Source organism: Theropithecus gelada, unplaced genomic scaffold (genome assembly GCF_003255815.1).
Source record: "Theropithecus gelada isolate Dixy unplaced genomic scaffold, Tgel_1.0 HiC_scaffold_16046, whole genome shotgun sequence".
Taxonomy (NCBI): Eukaryota; Metazoa; Chordata; class Mammalia; order Primates; family Cercopithecidae; genus Theropithecus; species Theropithecus gelada.
In genome coordinates, this window is record NW_020257820.1 from 1 (window position 1) to 16,653 (window position 16,653).

Sequence of the window (16,653 nt, forward strand, 5' to 3'; positions counted from 1 at the left end):
GAGCAATAACCTAGTAATTTGTACAGCTGCATGCAAGTTTTTTTTTTCAGATTTTCTGTTACATTTTCCACTTCAAGTACATGGTGCTGTTGTTCTCATAAGCCACTGAAACATCTTGTAAATCTCGACATTTCGGCATCCAAACTTTACCTCCTGGACACCTGGAAGTAGCACAAAATCCTTTTCTCTGACTTGTCTTGATTTCTAGTGATTTCCAGGCCCTTGGAGGATTCTGAGGTGGACAAGATAAGGCACTTCAGTGCTCTGGTCAGGTAGGTAGAGATGCTTTGGGTAGATGGTTTTGTGAGTCAGTCCGGTGAGAAGTCAGCTGGTCCTCGGCCCTGGGGCAAGGAGGGACAATATTTTCTGCACAAGTCCAAGAAGCATCACAGGAAAGGGGACTAGTTGATCTCAACAAGATACGCCCATATGTAATGCAAATTCCTTTCTCTCTCTCTCTCCTGTAAACAAGTGCACAAGAACTTAAAAACCCCAAGAAGCATTTGTCTCTTCAAAGCAGCCACCTAATAAGTGGATTTAAATAATGCAGCTACTGTTCAAAGCATTTTTCTAATTCCTTTTCTGGATGACTTTCAAGCTTGTATGAAAATCTCTTGAATTTCCTTACTGAACAATCCTTGTCGTTTAGGATGGGTTTTATTTCAGAAAATACGGAGATTCACATGAAGGCAAACAAGTGAATCAGGATGAAGCCAGAAAGCGCCCCGCTACCCTTAAGAACCCTGTCTCGGCCGGGCGGGTGGCCCAGGCCTGTAATCCCAGCACTTTGGGAGGCAGAGGTGGGCGGATCACGAGGTCAGGAGATGGAGACCATCCTGGCTAACACGGTGAAACCCCGTCTCTACTAAAAATAGAAAAAATTAGCCGGGCCTGGTGGCAGGCGCCTGTAGTCCCAGCTACTCAGGAGGCTGAGGCAGGAGAACGGCGGGAACCCAGGAGGCGGAGCTTGCAGTGAGCTGAGATCACACCACTGCACTCCAGCCTGGGCGACAGAGCAGACTCCGTCTCAAAACAAAAAGAAAAAGAAAAGAAGAACCCTGTCTCATTCCTCCATAGCTCACCAGAGTTTTCTTTTCAGCAGTTTAACCTGCAGATTCCCGGCTCCTTACATTACATATGCAAGCCTATAGGGAGAAAAATAAAGGTTTTAAAAAGCAGTCAGCGTCTGAATAGGCACTTATGTAGGTCCAGGAAAAGAGTGTGTTTACAGGTTCTGTTGATTTCTGCCTTCACAGTCATCTGATAAGTGGTTACTTCTTCACATGTGGTCTGTGCTTTTTCTAAACCACTGTGAATCCTTCAGCATGCTATCAGCACAAAGAGCTATTCACTTCACTTAGAGAACATGGACACGGAGTTATTAACCCCATAAAGCTGGCCACCTTTAAACTTCTGATCGTGTCTGATAAACGCCTTGTTCCCATGACACTAAACACTGAGTTGAAAGGTAGTCAATAAATCAGAACACTGACTATTCCTCCCACGTACCTCTACAGTTCTCATCAACTCTGCTTTGCCTTTATCTCTGACCTCTTCCCATTTTTTCTCTTCTCTGATTCATGCCTTCTCTCCAGTCGGCTGGGTCCTAGACTGTGCTTTCATTTGTATTTGCCAAGCAGTCTCCTTTTGATCCAGTTACAGGGAGGCGCCCACGTCAGCTCACACTGGGAACGAGAAGAACTGGGCTCTGCTCACTTAGTCCTAGTCCCGCTGGCCGTGTGTGTGGAGCCATGTGCCAGCCCTGGCTTCCAGGGTGGACTCCGGGGTGCAGGTGATTGCCCTGACTGATCCCCTTCACACAAGGTGCCGAGCACCCAGGCAGGGTGCAAACCTGCCCCAGCCCAGACAGACCCTGCAATACAGGGATGAGGTCAGCCTGTGTGTTCACCACCACTCTGGGCAGAAAGAAAACATCCTGAAGAAAGGGGCGGAGTGGAGTAGCCTCCTGACTACCTCACCCACCTCTCTGCACCTCCCTAACCCACAGAGGACTTGGAGGGACTCCCAGGTGAATTTTTCCATTGGGGAGCAGTACAGGCAACCGAAGGCTGGGACCCCAGGGTCCTGCGAGGTCCTAAGGTTTTTAATCCCCACCCTTGCCCCAGAGCCATGGCACCGGTCTTCAGCCCAGGGGACATGGGCAGCAGGCACAGCAGCACTCACCATACAGGGACTGAGGCAGGCCTTGGCCACACGGTGGGCTTATGCCAGGCGAAAGTTTGTCTTATGTCCTGAATAATAAATATGTGTCCGTCATACAGCCTTTGGGTGTACAGAGCCTATTTAAAGCAGACACAGACAGAAACCTGGCCAGGAACCAGAAGCCACTAGCTCTTCCTTTGATTCCATACACAGGGTGGCCCTGCCCATCTCCTCTGACTTCAGGCAGCATCAGGCAGGTGATTCAGCCAAATAACAAACCAGTCCCTACTAATTTCAGGATTAGGCCTCCAGCAAACCTCAGCTCTGCAGAGCACCTTCTCCCCTCCTCTAACTCCAGAACGTCGAGGGCCATAAGAACTTTAAGTTTAAACTTTCTGTCACATCCTCAACAATTCTCTGGACTAGCCTTGTTCTGTGTGTTTTGGCGATTTTTTTCCATCCTGAAACATGGAAGTTAGAGAAAATCGCGCACGGGAATTGAAGGATGAAAGTCAGATCTGGGATTCCCTTTCCCTCCCGCCCACGTGGGACAGACTCTGCACTCAGTCTTTGATGCCTGGCTGCTCCGCTGGCCCCCAGCATTCAGCGTGGGCTGTGGAAACCCACCCGACACTAGCACCAGAGTCCGGACGGTTCCTTTTTTCAGCCCACACCACCTGGACTTTGGATTTAAAGCCTATGCTGCAGAAGCCACTTCGTTAAAGCACAGGATCATCAGAAGTCAGCCCATCAGAGGAACTCAACAGATGGCGCAGTGTCCCAGGGTGACAACAACAGAGCGGGTCACCTACCCCCGCGTAGACTTTGTCACCGAGTTTTCAGCAGTCACACAGGTGGGCTGTTCTACTAAGACTTTAGTGGAACCCATCATTACTTGATCTTGAGTGAGAAAAAAAGGTAAAAAAAAAGGTTTTAGATCACTTGCGTTCTTGCCAGACCGACTGGTAATAAAATGCCATTTTGCCTGCAAGAAATGTAAGTGCAATGCAATTATTCTACAAATAAGTGCAAGTGGCTAACCTTAAGTACATATTTTTTACGGGAAGTAAGCAGGTTTTTGTTTTTGTTTTTTAAAATAAGGTAGGACTTTTTTTATGTTTAAATTATCCTGAAATATACTTTTTGGTTCCCTTGCTCCTGGGAGTCCTGTTTCTAAAACAAGGTCTGTCCACATCAGTGAGGAGTGTTAGAATGCAGATTTCCGGGCCAGGGGCCCAGTGCGGTTGTGGAGGCCCCATGGACTTTCTTGATGGTTCTGCTCCACCATTTATTTACCTCTTAGCAACACCCTTCTAATCACCCAGCTAGCCAGAAGCCAGAAAAATCGGACTGTACGTTGGGGTTTGAATACATTAAAGTGGATGCATTAGAACATCTTGAAACCTTTGCAGAGCAGGTTAGGCAAGTTCCAGAAGGACAGACCTGGCAGAGCATTTCTGGTGACGAAGCCACAGTGTCCTTTCCTGTCCCATGTGTAGGTCACCCCTCTGGGCACAAGGACAGTGTCCAGTTGGCCACCGTGGAGTCCAATTCTCAGGGCAGAGGGCTTGGTTCCGGGACAGACCACTCTACTGCGGCCTGTAGAATCTGCTTTCTTCCTCTGAATAAAGCCCCAGGACCCCAGGACTTACAGTCGATATGTCAGAGGCTCAGTCCACCCAGAGCCTTCCCCTACAAGCAAAAAGATTCCCCACCCACCCTGAAGAAATTCACAGACATCAAAAGACCACTGTGTGGCACATAGGTTAGTCCTTGAATTACAGAACAATCTGCTGTCATTTGCTGTAAATGCTGTTAGTTCATTACATCATCATTCTGCCAATGGGAGCGTGAGGAGCACTTGGATGCAAACTCAATTCGGTAGCAAAAGTAAGAAATAAATGAAGCTGTACCAGACTTGATGCCTGTCCTGTTTTTATTCCTTGCTGTGCAATTTAAATTTATCGTACCATTGTCTTTGAACTTCGAATGTTAAACTTGCTCACAAGTCAACATTTTTTGCTCCATGATCAAAAAATTTGCCCAACAGTGGTTGCTGAACAGTGATCAGCAACCATTGATGGGCGCATATTATCTGTGTGGAGATTTACCAATGCTTTGTGAGAAAACAAAAATGCCTGTTCTTCCAGCTATGCGCTGGAAGACTCTACACTGAACTTGAATGACTCATCATAGTCATCTCATTTCTTGAGTTCTTGCTATGCTGGAGATCTTCTGTCTCCTTGGTTCACTCTATGGTTCACCCTACTCCAGCTGCTGTGCTCCTAGAGGCTGCCCTCCGTAGACTACCTGCGGGGGCTCCCCTGTCCTCTGGCCTCTGGTTGGATTTGAGCAATGGGCAGGGAGCCCAGGCAGGGAACTGGAGGGAGAGAGAAGGAAATGACGCCGGCTGTAAACTCCTTCCTGCTGGTGTCATTGCGGGATGGCTTTGTCCCTTGACTAAAGGTCACACAGTACCTGCAAGGCAGGTTCTGGCAATGCCCTACTCCCAACCCCTCAGAGCTGGAGAGGGTAGCCTCACTGCTACCAGCACGGGTAAGCTCTGTCCCTGTTGCTTCCTACCCTGGCCACACCTTTGTAAATAATCCCGTTATTAAACAGTCCTCCAGTCATCCCCCTTCTTGCCAGGATTGACTGGCATTTCTACCTCAACATTGGTATTCTCCACCTAAACCCTCAATGCGTTAATGAGGTAATATTACTAACTTCATTATACAAACATCGGAACTGGTCTCAGAGAGATGAGATAAGACCACACATTAGATAATGAACATGAAAGAATTTAAACCCATTTTTGTTTGATTTCACAATCTCCAATCTTCCCATTATTATCTATATAGGGAGAAAACTTTTACAGTAAAGATTCCCAGAGCTGCTAATAATAAAAATAACGGACTGAGTGCAGTTGCTCATGCCTGTAATCAAATCTCCAAACTGACAGGCCAAGGCAGGTGGATCGCTTGAGCCCAGGAGTTTGAGACCAGCCTGGGCAACATAGTGAGACTGCATCTCTACAAAAAATATAAAATTAGCTGGGCATGGTGGCACACGCCTGTAGTCCCAGCTACTCAGTAGGCGAAGGTGGGATGATCCCTTGAGCCCAAGAGGTCTAGGCTGCAGTGAGCCATATTCATACCACTGCACTCCAGCCTGAGTGACAGAATCTGCCTCTGTCCTATGGCATGGGAGTCTATCTCTCTCTCACACACACACACAAATATATATACGTAAATACTTATTTTTTGCTCGCTTTCTCTTGTCAGGGAAACTCCAGGATAAACACAATTGTCATGGGTTTTAAGGGACATGAAGGAAAAAATTACCCAAGTCCAACATTTACTGAAGAGCAATCTGTCAGCCCCACAGGTCAGAGCAGAGCGTGGCAGTCACAAGACCGAGAACTGCTTTTGAGTCCCTCCATTTCCCATTAAGTTAATGCTGTGAAAAAACTGTTTCATTGGCCGTAGGCTGTACCCCACCTCCAGGTAACCCTCCCCCAGACTCAATCATGGGTCACAGCCACAAAGGCTCCCCATGGCTCCCGCCCCCATGACTTCATCCTGGAGAGGCAGTCCCTGTAGCAAGTGAGGGCAGAGAAGGGAGCGGAATTCCAGCAGGCTCTTGCAACAGACTGGGAGCAGAGGACGATGCTCTCTCATCACTTCTAGAATGCATCAGAAGGGAAGATGCAAGACTCTTGCCTGTCTGATAGGGGGCTGCTGGCTCCCTTGCTCTATTCCTACCTCCCCAAGAACCACAGGGCCCAAGCCAGGAGCAGAGCCAAAGGCAGTTGCTCTCAGCTGCAGGGAAAGGCATAGGGAATAGGGATCATTCGAAATCCACATTCCAGAGTGGGCCCCCTTTGCCTTCCATCCATCTTTTCCTTACTCTTCCAGTTAATTGACCAAAAGCTTACTGAGCACCTATTGTCAACAACAGCACTAGGCTTCCTGTGTCCTGCCTCCTGATTCCTTTTCACTCCTTCCAAGTGCACCTTTCCTTGGGCTGCCCTTCTCCTTATTCCTCACCTCCAAAATGAACTCTTGCCTCCTTCCTGCTCCTGAGCAACAAAAATATCCATCCCTTGAACCTTGACAATCTCACCTAAGTCAAGGACGAATTCCCTGGCTAGTAATTCTCGCTAGGTGAAGTGAGGACTCTGCTTATCCTCCCTTGCTCCTTAAACCACTTGGATCTAATTGGCAAATTTCAGAAACGGTGCTGGGGGTGGTTTAGGTTGCTCCATACAACTCCTCAAGAGATCATTTGTATTCTGTGTGCTGAAGGAGGCGTGGAAAAGGAGAAATCTGCTGTACACACCCCCCAGGCCCCCTCGTTCCTGCCTTCCCTTTGCCTCTTCCCTGCACTCTGAGGCTTGAAATGTCCTAAGTTGCTTTTCCCAAGACAATGAGGTGACTCTCATTAGGAATGACAGGAAGTTTCTCTACTCTAAGTCGAGGGGGGCTCCTCCCTCTCCCTCTCTGTTAGGAGATGCAACTCCCTAATGTGGAGCCTGAAGGCTCCTCTGCTGAAGAAAGCAGAAGAGGTGAGCCCTGAGCCATTAAGCACCAATTCCAGAGCTAGTGCGGCTGCCTCTCCATGCAAGCTGATGTGATGCGGGAGCAGAAACTAAGAGCCTCACAGAGAGTATAGGTCCGGGGCTGGGGGATAAAGGAAACACACGGCAGAGAGGAGAGACAATGGGGCCATTGGGAGAAATACCGGGGAGAGCCCCTGCCTTGCCTGACATTCTCTAATGTTTCCTGTCTGCCACTACCCGCTCTCACCCTGTGAATGAGTTTCAGTTCCTTTCAAGCACATGATCCTTGACCTGAATGAGACTTAGTTCTACAGATCTAGGCAGGCAGGCTGGCTGTGATAGAAAAAAATAAGACAAAAAAATCTGACAATATGCTAGTAACGTCTGATCCCACTGCAAACATTCAGACCAGTCTATGAGGAATGTAAGAAACTAACAAAATGGACCAACCATTGATTATGTAGAAGTAGTGTACACATTAAAAAAGAACAAAGCTTGGAGTAATTATAACTCCTTGTTTATTACAGCAGACAAAAGCAGTATCTATACAATATAGAATTGCTAAACTAAACTTGAAAACTTCTGTCAAGTGGGCTGTTCAGCTTTTGAAGAGGTGGAATGCCATGTCCAGTTAGACTTGTTGGATGGACCATGACTAAATTCACCTCCAGGGCTGCCACTCTTACCAGAACCCAGATGAGACCACTGTGTCCCATCAGGGCTTCCGCCTTCCTTCGAGAAGGTCTGATACTCTGCAGCTGCCCTGGAAAGGCACCTTGCCCTTCTATCCACCTTGTCCTTCTGTTATGTTAGACACTGAGGGGGATCTACACCTACACTGTGTCCTCAAAGAACTTTCAGCAACCTGTTCCCTGGGAGTCTGTCACTTCAGAGAAAGAAGTGTGGCTGTCACCTCCCTCATCTTATAGATGGGAAATGAATGAGAGAGATTCTAAGGTGGTGTCAGTAGACTACTAAAGACAACAAAAACACATTTTAATACACCAAATCTTTAAAAACCAAAAGTCAGTTTATCATCAGTTGCTTTCTCTGTATGAATTCCAATAACTGCTTTCTTTGGTGAACTTACATGTTGCTGGGGGCTTAGAATACTCTGCTGCCCCAGGTCAGAGGAGGCTGGTGATGATTCTGACAAATCCCATTGCCTTGTGTGTGCCCAGAACCCCAGGCCCATCCTTTCCTAGCTGAGGCCATGCTGGACGCCACCAGCATCTCACATGGCTCCTGAGCCTTCCTTTCCCATGGCCGGAGTCTGCCCAGGTTATCTCAAAAGCCCAAAAACAGGAAATGTGTTAGGGAATTAACAATGATCTCTGGGTGGAGGAGCTTTAAATGACTTATTTTCTGCTTTAAACATTCCTGTATATTCCCCAATGGGCCTTCACCGCCTTTGTAATTTTTATTAATCAAGGAGTTTCTCATGCTCTCATCTGGAAGAATCTGAAGCCCCGTATACAAGACATTATCCGAGATGTTATTTTTCCACTGATGTGCACAGATGCCGACGAGGAACTTTGGCAAGAAGACCCTTACGAATATATACGCACAAAGTATGATGTGTTTGAAGATTTCCTTTCTCCTACCACTGCTACCCAGACACTTCTGTTTACAGCCTGTAGTAAGAGGAAAGAGGTACTGCAAAAGACTGGGATTTTGTTACCAGATTCTTACAGAACCAAATGCTGACCCTCGAAAAAACGATGGAGCCCTGCATAGGATTGGCTCTTTAGCTGAAATACTTCTGAAGAAAAAGATCTGTAAAGATCAGACAGAATGCATGTTGCAGATTCATGTACTCCCTCTCTTCAGCAGTGAACTAGGCTACGTGAGAGCAAGGGCTTGCTGGGTACTTTACTATTTTTGTGAAGTGAAGTTCAAAAGTGATCAGAACCTTCAAACAGCCTTAGAGCTAACAAGATGTCTGACTGATGATAGAGAAATGCTTGTGAAAGTGGAAGCTGCCATTGCCCTTCAAGTATTGATCAGCAATCAAGAAAAAGCTAAAGAATATATCATGCCATTCATCAGACCTGTCATGCAGGCTCTTTTTTGTATTATAAGAGAAACAGAAAACGATGACCTTACCAATGTAATTCAGAAAATGACCCATGAATATAGCGAAGAAATTACTCCTATTGCAGTAGAAATGACACAACATTTGGCAATGACATTTAACCAAATAATCCAGACGGGGCCAGATGACGAAGGTGGTGATGACAAAGCAGTTACTGCTATGGGAATTCTTTTTTTTCCCCCCCTCTACTGAATGAGTCTCTTTTTATTTTCTTGGTGATCTCTTCCAGTTAACTACTTCCGTTGTAGGTGATGAAATGGGTAAGGCTCCACACTTCAGATGCTGGCACTGCTCTGAGCATGGTCTTTCCCTTTATTGCAACTCACAATCAAAACCTTTGATTCTTTTTTATATTCCAGTCCCAGAAGTAGTCTCCACTGTAGAAGTTAATTGATGAGTCGTAGCCTACGACCAGCCTCTAGCTCCTCCAGGAACACTACAGGATGAATTTAACTATGCATTAAACTAAAAGGCATTCTCTCAAATATTTGCCATGGGAATTCTTAATACAATTGACACACTGAGGGTAGTTGAAGATCATAAAGAGATAACCCAACAGCTCGAGGGAATCTGCTTACAGGTCATTGGTACTGTTTTATAACAACATGTCTTAGAATTCTCTGAGATCTTCTCTTTGGCGCACAGTTTGACATGTGAACAAGTGTCTCCACAGATGTGGCAGCTACCTTGTATTTGAAGTCTTTGAGCAAGATGGCTTTAATTATTTTACAGATATGATGCCCTTCCTTCATAACTATGTAGCAGTTGATACAGACACACTTCTGTCTGACACCAATTATCTTGAAATGATATACAGTCTGTACAAAAAGGTTTTTATAGGAGTTGCAGAAGATGCAGAGTGTCACGCAGCAAAATTGTTTGAGGTCATCATTCTGCAGTGCAAAGGGCGTGGCATTGACCAGAGGAACTGGGGAGTGATGAAGATGATATTGATGAAGATGGGCAAGAATATTTGGAGATTCTGGCTAAGCAGGCTGGTGATGATGGAGATGATGAAGATTGAGATGATGATGTGGAAGAGACTTCTCGAGAAGGCTATTCCACAATCATTGATGATGAAGATAACCCTGTTGATGAGTATCAGACATTTAAAGTTATCTTTCGAACTATTCAAAATGGTAATCCTGTGTGGTATCAGGCTCTGACTCATTGTCTTAATGAAGAACAAAGAAAACAGTTACAGTATACAGCAACTCTGACTGATCAAAGGAGAGCAGCCCATGAATCCAAAATGATTGAGAAGCATGGAGGATACAAATTCAGTGCTCCATTTGTGCCAAGTTCTTTCAACTTCGGAGGCCCAGCACCAGGGATGAATTGAGTTATCTCTTTCTTTCCTGCTGTGTGACTGTAGTGAACAGCTTGTGTTCCTCCTAGTCGTGGTTCCAGAACTGGTTCATGTTATCTATTCTAAACTAATGATCAATAGATGGAAAAAGAAACAACCCCGGAGATGGGACCTGATCATGCAGCCTGGCACTGGAAAAGAAACCAGCGGGATTTTGGTCGGGGGGTAGGGGTGGGGGTTGGGGATGGGGGGTGGGGATGGGGGGTAGGGGTGGGGGGTGGAGATGGGAGGTAACTCAGGGGGCATATTTTCTTTATTTTTTGAAGAAAGTAAGATCCTGACTCTGAAGCTTCCAAGGGGAAGCTGTGGAAATCTGAAACAAGAGGGGATGTCATGAAGGCAGCTTTTCCTTTTCTAAGGAAGAAATAGGCACGGGCTACAGGACTACTTAAAACGTCTCATTTACAGTATGAACTCAAAGGTAGATGTAGGCCGGGCGCGGTGGCTCAAGCTTGTAATCCCAGCACTTTGGGAGGCTGAGACGGGCGGATCATGAGGTCAGGAGATCGAGACCATCCTGGCTAACACGGTGAAACCCCGTCTCTACTAAAAAATACAAAAAACTAGCCACGCAAGGTGGCGGCGCCTGTGGTCCCAGCTATTCGGGAGGCTGAGGCAGGAGAATGGCGTAAACCCGGGAGGCGGAGCTTGCAGTAAGCGGAGATCCGGCCACTGCACTCCAGCCTGGGCGACAGAGCGAGACTCCGTCTCAAAAAAAAAAAAAAAAAAAAGGTAGATGTAATTTTTACACCTATGAGTATTTGCCCAATTTCTGTCTCTTCCTCACCATTGGGTATCTATTCTTTATACGTAAATAGTATAAGATAATGATAGCCTTATTCAATCCTCATCATTTTCATTCATCATTGTTCCTGTGTAGATTATTGGACATTTATTGTAGCACTACATAACTCATTATAAAAATCTGTAAATGAATTAGCGCTTTCATATTGAAACAAGCCTGCCAGCCTATGTATAAAATAGCAAAATGTTTGCTGTTTATAAAAAGATGTAATGGGGTGGGGGACAAGGGTAATTTCAAGTTATTAATTTAAAAATGAACTAGCAATTTTGTACCTGGTGACTTTGTGGTGCGCTAGCCTCTGACAGTGACTTGAACTCGGTATTGTAAAAAGAGGTTAGTGGTATTTCATTGCGGCTAAAAGTGACAACTCCCTCTGTGTCCTGCTGTTCTTAAAGCTGTCAGTGTACAAGTGGGTGTCTGAATACCAGACCTTACTGTAAAAAAATAAGAAAGGTGGTATCTAGAGCATGTAAATTGGATCTAAAGTTCTGCTCTTAAAGAGTTCATCTAAGAGTATGGCTAAACATCTGTATGTGCAATCTATTAAAAGAACTGAATTCGGAAAAAAAATAAAAAGCAAGCAGGCACTCCTACTTCCTCCTTATCGTTTGTTATCTTGCGGTTTTCTTCCTCAGACCCAGACCGCAGGAAGCTTCCCACAGTCAGTACCATCCGCTCTTTCGTGACAGCGCTGTACCTGATTTCACCCCTGGGAGGAGAACTCAAGGTGCTTTTCTCTCCATCCATGTTTGGCCCCATTTCTTCTTGTAAACTGTAAGTACCTGGTAGGCAATGAAAACACCTGGTAGCCTCGCCAGCTTCTAAACATGTGCAAGGACTTCTTTAAGAGGATACCTTAATTTCGATTTTAAGCTTTTGTAATAACAACAAGCCATTATGGAGCATTACTTTGTGCCAATTCATAAGCAGTAATATTTCACCTTCACGGAACCCAGGAACTGGATAATACTATTGTCCCCGCTTTTCACGTGAGAAAACAGAGGCAGAGGGTGGTGCAGTGGCTTACACAAGGCCAGGCAGCTAGTGAGTGGTGTAGCCAGATCTGAATCTAGGCAGTCTGACCCTGAAGACCACGCTCCTGATGAGCAAAAGGTGGAGAAATTTAACTGCTTTTACTTGTGGTTCCTACTGCTGCTGTGCCTGATAAGGACACAGGCAAAGACAACTTAGCCATAAATCTTCCCCAAAGAAAAGCAACACAGCCAAAGTGCCAAAGTTAGTAACCCAGGCGACTCGCCCAGAGCGTCTGCTTGGCAAAGGCATGGTCTTTCACAGTCCGCAGTGTTTCCCTGGAGTCACACTCCAATTTCTCAATAACCACTTACTAGGAAATTAAACAGTAGCAGTAGAACCCTGATTTTCTTTTCAGAGGCGGAAACAGAATCCCAAGAGTTTCCGGGGAGGGAGGAAGACACAGAGGGAGACAGGGCTGAAGATTGCCTACGCGCCTGATACACAAAACAGCAGGCCTGCACCTGATCCATTCGCCCCCAAGACAGAGAAATAAACAGATCGATGGAACAACAGCCATTTGGTGACTGTTTCTTGTCACTCTGTGGGGGCAGGGCTGGGGACGGCTGGGAAACTGCAAGCTATCTGAAGAAAACTTTCGCATTTGCTCCTCCATGGAAAAGCTAATGGGAATTCTGTCTAAACGGCATGGTGTTTACTATCAGGACACAGTCCCAAAGCGTTCTCCTGGCATGCGTAGAAAAAGCGTTCTCCTGGCATGCGTAGACTGACGGAGAGTTAGCTCTGCCTGCAGTGCACAGGAGCTGGCCCGTCTTGGGCCTTGGGAACTCTCCCAGGTTTCCTTCCTTGGCAGCCACAGCAGGAATCCTGAATTGTTTACAGTGAAGCCAGGAGATAAGACCATCACCGCAAGGAGTTCAGATTCTTCTGCTAAATTAGAAGAAACAGATGAGACAAAGCTGCTATTTTAAGTCATGGGCTGCCTTTGAGGACCCTTTAGAGAGAGCTGTGGACACCATGCAGAGGTTCTCACAGACGTTTGCCTCAGCTGGAGCAAAAGCATTCCCCAGAAGAAGTTTCGAGAGATGCCCGTGAAGGTGGTATCCTACATGTCTGGGCTCACTGGAAACCGTCTAGCAGCTTCTGAGAAAAAGTATGGTTTGCAAAGTCAAGTTTGGTCAACGTTTTTTTCTCCCTCAATATCAATTTGAAAACTTTTCTGTTGAATTTGTACACAATTTTTTTTTTTTTTTTTTAAATATTCCTGGGAACATTGCTCAAGAACCTTTTTTTTTCCTAGGGGCCCACCACAAACTGACCGTGTGACTTTGGGCCAGTTGCTTAACCTCCCTAAGGTTCCATTTTTCCCTCTATAAAATGGGAATATAAGTTAGTGTCAGCTGGGTGCAGTGGCTCATGCCTGTAATCCCAGCACTTTGGGAGGCCAAGCTGGGCAGATCACAAGATCAGGAGATCGAGACCATCCTGGCTAACATAATGAAACCTTGTCTCCACTAAATATACAAAAAATTAGCTGGGCACGATGGCAGGTGCCTGTAGTCCCAACTATTCAGGAGGCTGAGGCAGGAGAATCACTTGAAACCAGGAGGCAGAGGTTGCAGTGAGCCGAGATCACACCACTGCACTACAGCCTGGGCAACAGAACAAGACTCCATCTCAAAAAAAAACAAAAAAAAAAAAACAAAAAACTCTATCAGTGTCTACCTGATAGAGTTATAAACTTTGTAAAGTTCGCACTTAACACAGGAAGTAGCACATGGTTAGTACCAAATAATAGTTAGTTCTTCTTCCTGTTGCTATTATTTGTTATTGAGAGGTGATTATGTGTTAGGTACCACACCAGGGCTAGAGATGGGTAAGACTATCATGTGGTGCCTCTCCCTAAAAAACAGAATCACGCAGTCCTGCTTGGGGTGTAGTACCTGAAGTTACCGCACCAGCATCACCAGGAACTTGGTGAAAATGCAGATTCTCAGGCCCTACCCCAGACCCACTGGGTCAGAAACTCTGGGGGTGGGGCTTAGTCATCTGTGTTTTAATAAACCACCTAGGAGACTGACGCAGGCTGCAAGCTTGGAATGAATAAGCCACATCTGACATGTGCTTTGTAACGATTCTACTTTTCAGTGAATTGAGCTTCCTGTGCTTAGGAATTCCTTGGTTCCCGAATGTATCAGATATAAATAATCCACATGTGCCAGGAGTAACTAGTAAGAGTAGTTTTGTAATTTTCAGAAATGCATAAGCAATTTTGCACACATGACATTGTTCTGTTGTAAATTAGAAATAATTTATCTGTAAATTAGGGATTAGACCCCTGGTGGCAAAAAGAGACTGTGATGGGGAGTGAGTGCTCTCAGGCATAGAACAATGTCAGGTGGTGGAACACACAGTGCTTTTTCCCAGCACCTGGCTTCTCTGGTGGTGGTCTACGCTCAGGTTTGGAGTCATGTGCTGTTCCAGATTTCCTCATATGCTGCGGCTTGTGGTTTTCTGTTTTTAGAGTTTTGATCAACCAATTTATAATCTGTAGTTGGTTGTAACAAATGGAGGTGATAGTCAGAAAAATATATTACATACTTCTTTAAGATAACTAACATCATTCAAGTTTTTAAATGCCATTTTTTTGAAAAGTGAAACAATTTTTACAACGTGAGTTTGATGATGTGAGGTTTACCCAATTATATTGTCGAAGCTGAATAAGATATACATTACTGGTACTATTAAAGAATATAAACAAAAAATATTTCTTTACATAATGACATTCCAGTTCTAGGCAGGACCTACATAGCCCAAACAAGTGAATGAAATTAACAGCAAAACTCAGGCCATTGCAGTGTCTTGGGAGGACTGTCACATCACAGTAAAGGAATGAGTTTCGGGTGTTTTTTTTTTCCTCTTATTTTCTCTTGCTCTTTTTAAAGGCACTTAAAGGCTATTTTAGGAAGCTTCCTTTTGGGACAACAAAACTCAGAGAAAAATGTCGTAAGCAGTTCTAGAGAACTGGATGGTGAATACACCTCCTAAGGTCTACAATTTGCCCAGATCTATGCAGGAATGAATCAAAAACTGACATCACTAAAGTCATACAGAAATATATTTGATGAGGTATTGTCTAAATGGTGAGAAACTGTAAACCCAAACTGCATCATCTGTAGCGGCATAATAGTCCCGATACAATATTTGGTTATGGGTTAGCAAAGACAAGGATAACTAGGTTACAAAGCCAGGACAAGAGAGAGGAAAACCTGGACAAGGCCCAGTCAATGATGGCTAATTCCTAAAATTAACACCAGACCACAGACACTGTCTCTGTGAGATACACTATGTTCTATATCTACATATAGATTACTAAACCTGTATGTAGATTTGTTATTCCATCTACAATGTAGGTACAGTTATTATACAGCAGCAAATCTCTTTTGTTTTTATAAATGTAAAAACTACATTTATAAAAGTGCAGCATACTGATTATCTTAGTAAGTTTGGGTTGGCTCCAACAAAATTCCATAGACTGGGTGGCTTAAATAACAGACATGAACTTTGTTCAGAGTTCTGGAGGCTGGGAAGTCCAAGATCAAGATGCCCTCTGATTAAGTTCCCGGTGAGGACTCTCCTCCCAGCTTGCAGACAGCTGCCTTCTCACTGTGTCCTCAGATGGCAGAGAGAGAGGACACAAGTTCTCTGGTGTCTCTTCACCTGATGGCATTAATGCCACTATAAGAACCCCATCCTCATGATCTCATCTAAGCCTAATTATCTCCCAAAGGCCTTTTCTCCAAACATCAGCACATGGTGGGGTAGGAATTCAACATACAAATTTTGGGGGACACAGTTAAGTCTATGGCAATGGTGAACCCCTCATGCTTCAGAGACCGTTGGAACTAGGTTGAAATCCTACCTCAGCGACTTTGCATTTGTGAGTCATTGGGTACATGCATCACCCTCTCGAGACATTTCCTCTGTAAAATGAGGGTAAAATCAACTCCTAGACAGAGGTGTTGTGGGGACTGCCCAAGATAGTAAAGACCAAGCGCAGGAGATAAGTGCAAGGCACAAAGCACAGGCCCAGGAAATGCTACTGCAGCAGCCACCCTCCAAGATGCCCCTCGATCCCCGCCTGCTGCTGTCCAGGCCTTTCAGTTCTCAATGTGTGTGTCTCCCAGTTCTGTGTCCCCCGTCTTGGAGGATGGCAGCTGCAGTCAGCAGCCGTCTTCTGATGGAGGTGGGCCTTTGGGGGGTGATGAGTCATGAAAGCAGAGTCCTCATGATGGGACTAGCGCCTGAGAGCTCATTTGCTCTGCCCACCACGCGAGGACACAGTGAGAAGATGCCACCCAGGAAAGCAGGAGCTCACCAGACGCTGAACCTGCTGCCACCTTCATCTTAGATTTCCCAGCACACAAAACTGTGGGAAATTTCTGTTGTTCGTGAGCCACTCAGTTCACAGTGTTCTGTCATAGCAGCCTGAATGGTCTAGGACATCTATATACTCACCTCCCACAGTGACAGAGCTGAGCTGGGACCCCAACAGGACACTGCACAAATGATGGCGTGTGACTTCGGAGACTAGATCATAAGGTGCTGTGGCTCTCACCGTGTCCTCTCCCGAGTCACCCGCCCCGTGGCTCTCACGCTGTCCTCTC

The 16,653-nt window shown here is 45.6% G+C and overlaps 1 protein-coding gene across 1 annotated transcript; it reads left to right on the forward strand.

Annotated features, from left to right (window-relative positions):
• Positions 1-8,218: 8,218 nt before the first annotated feature.
• On the forward strand, positions 8,219-16,232 carry LOC112617337 (importin-7-like; the record flags this gene model as incomplete). Its single annotated transcript, XM_025374096.1, is given in 7 exon segments — positions 8,219-8,391; positions 8,393-8,974; positions 9,309-9,503; positions 9,505-9,917; positions 11,629-11,767; positions 13,035-13,139; positions 16,174-16,232. Coding segments are annotated over 7 exon segments (1,651 nt in total), but the record flags the coding sequence as incomplete, so codon positions are not given.
• Positions 16,233-16,653: the final 421 nt, after the last annotated feature.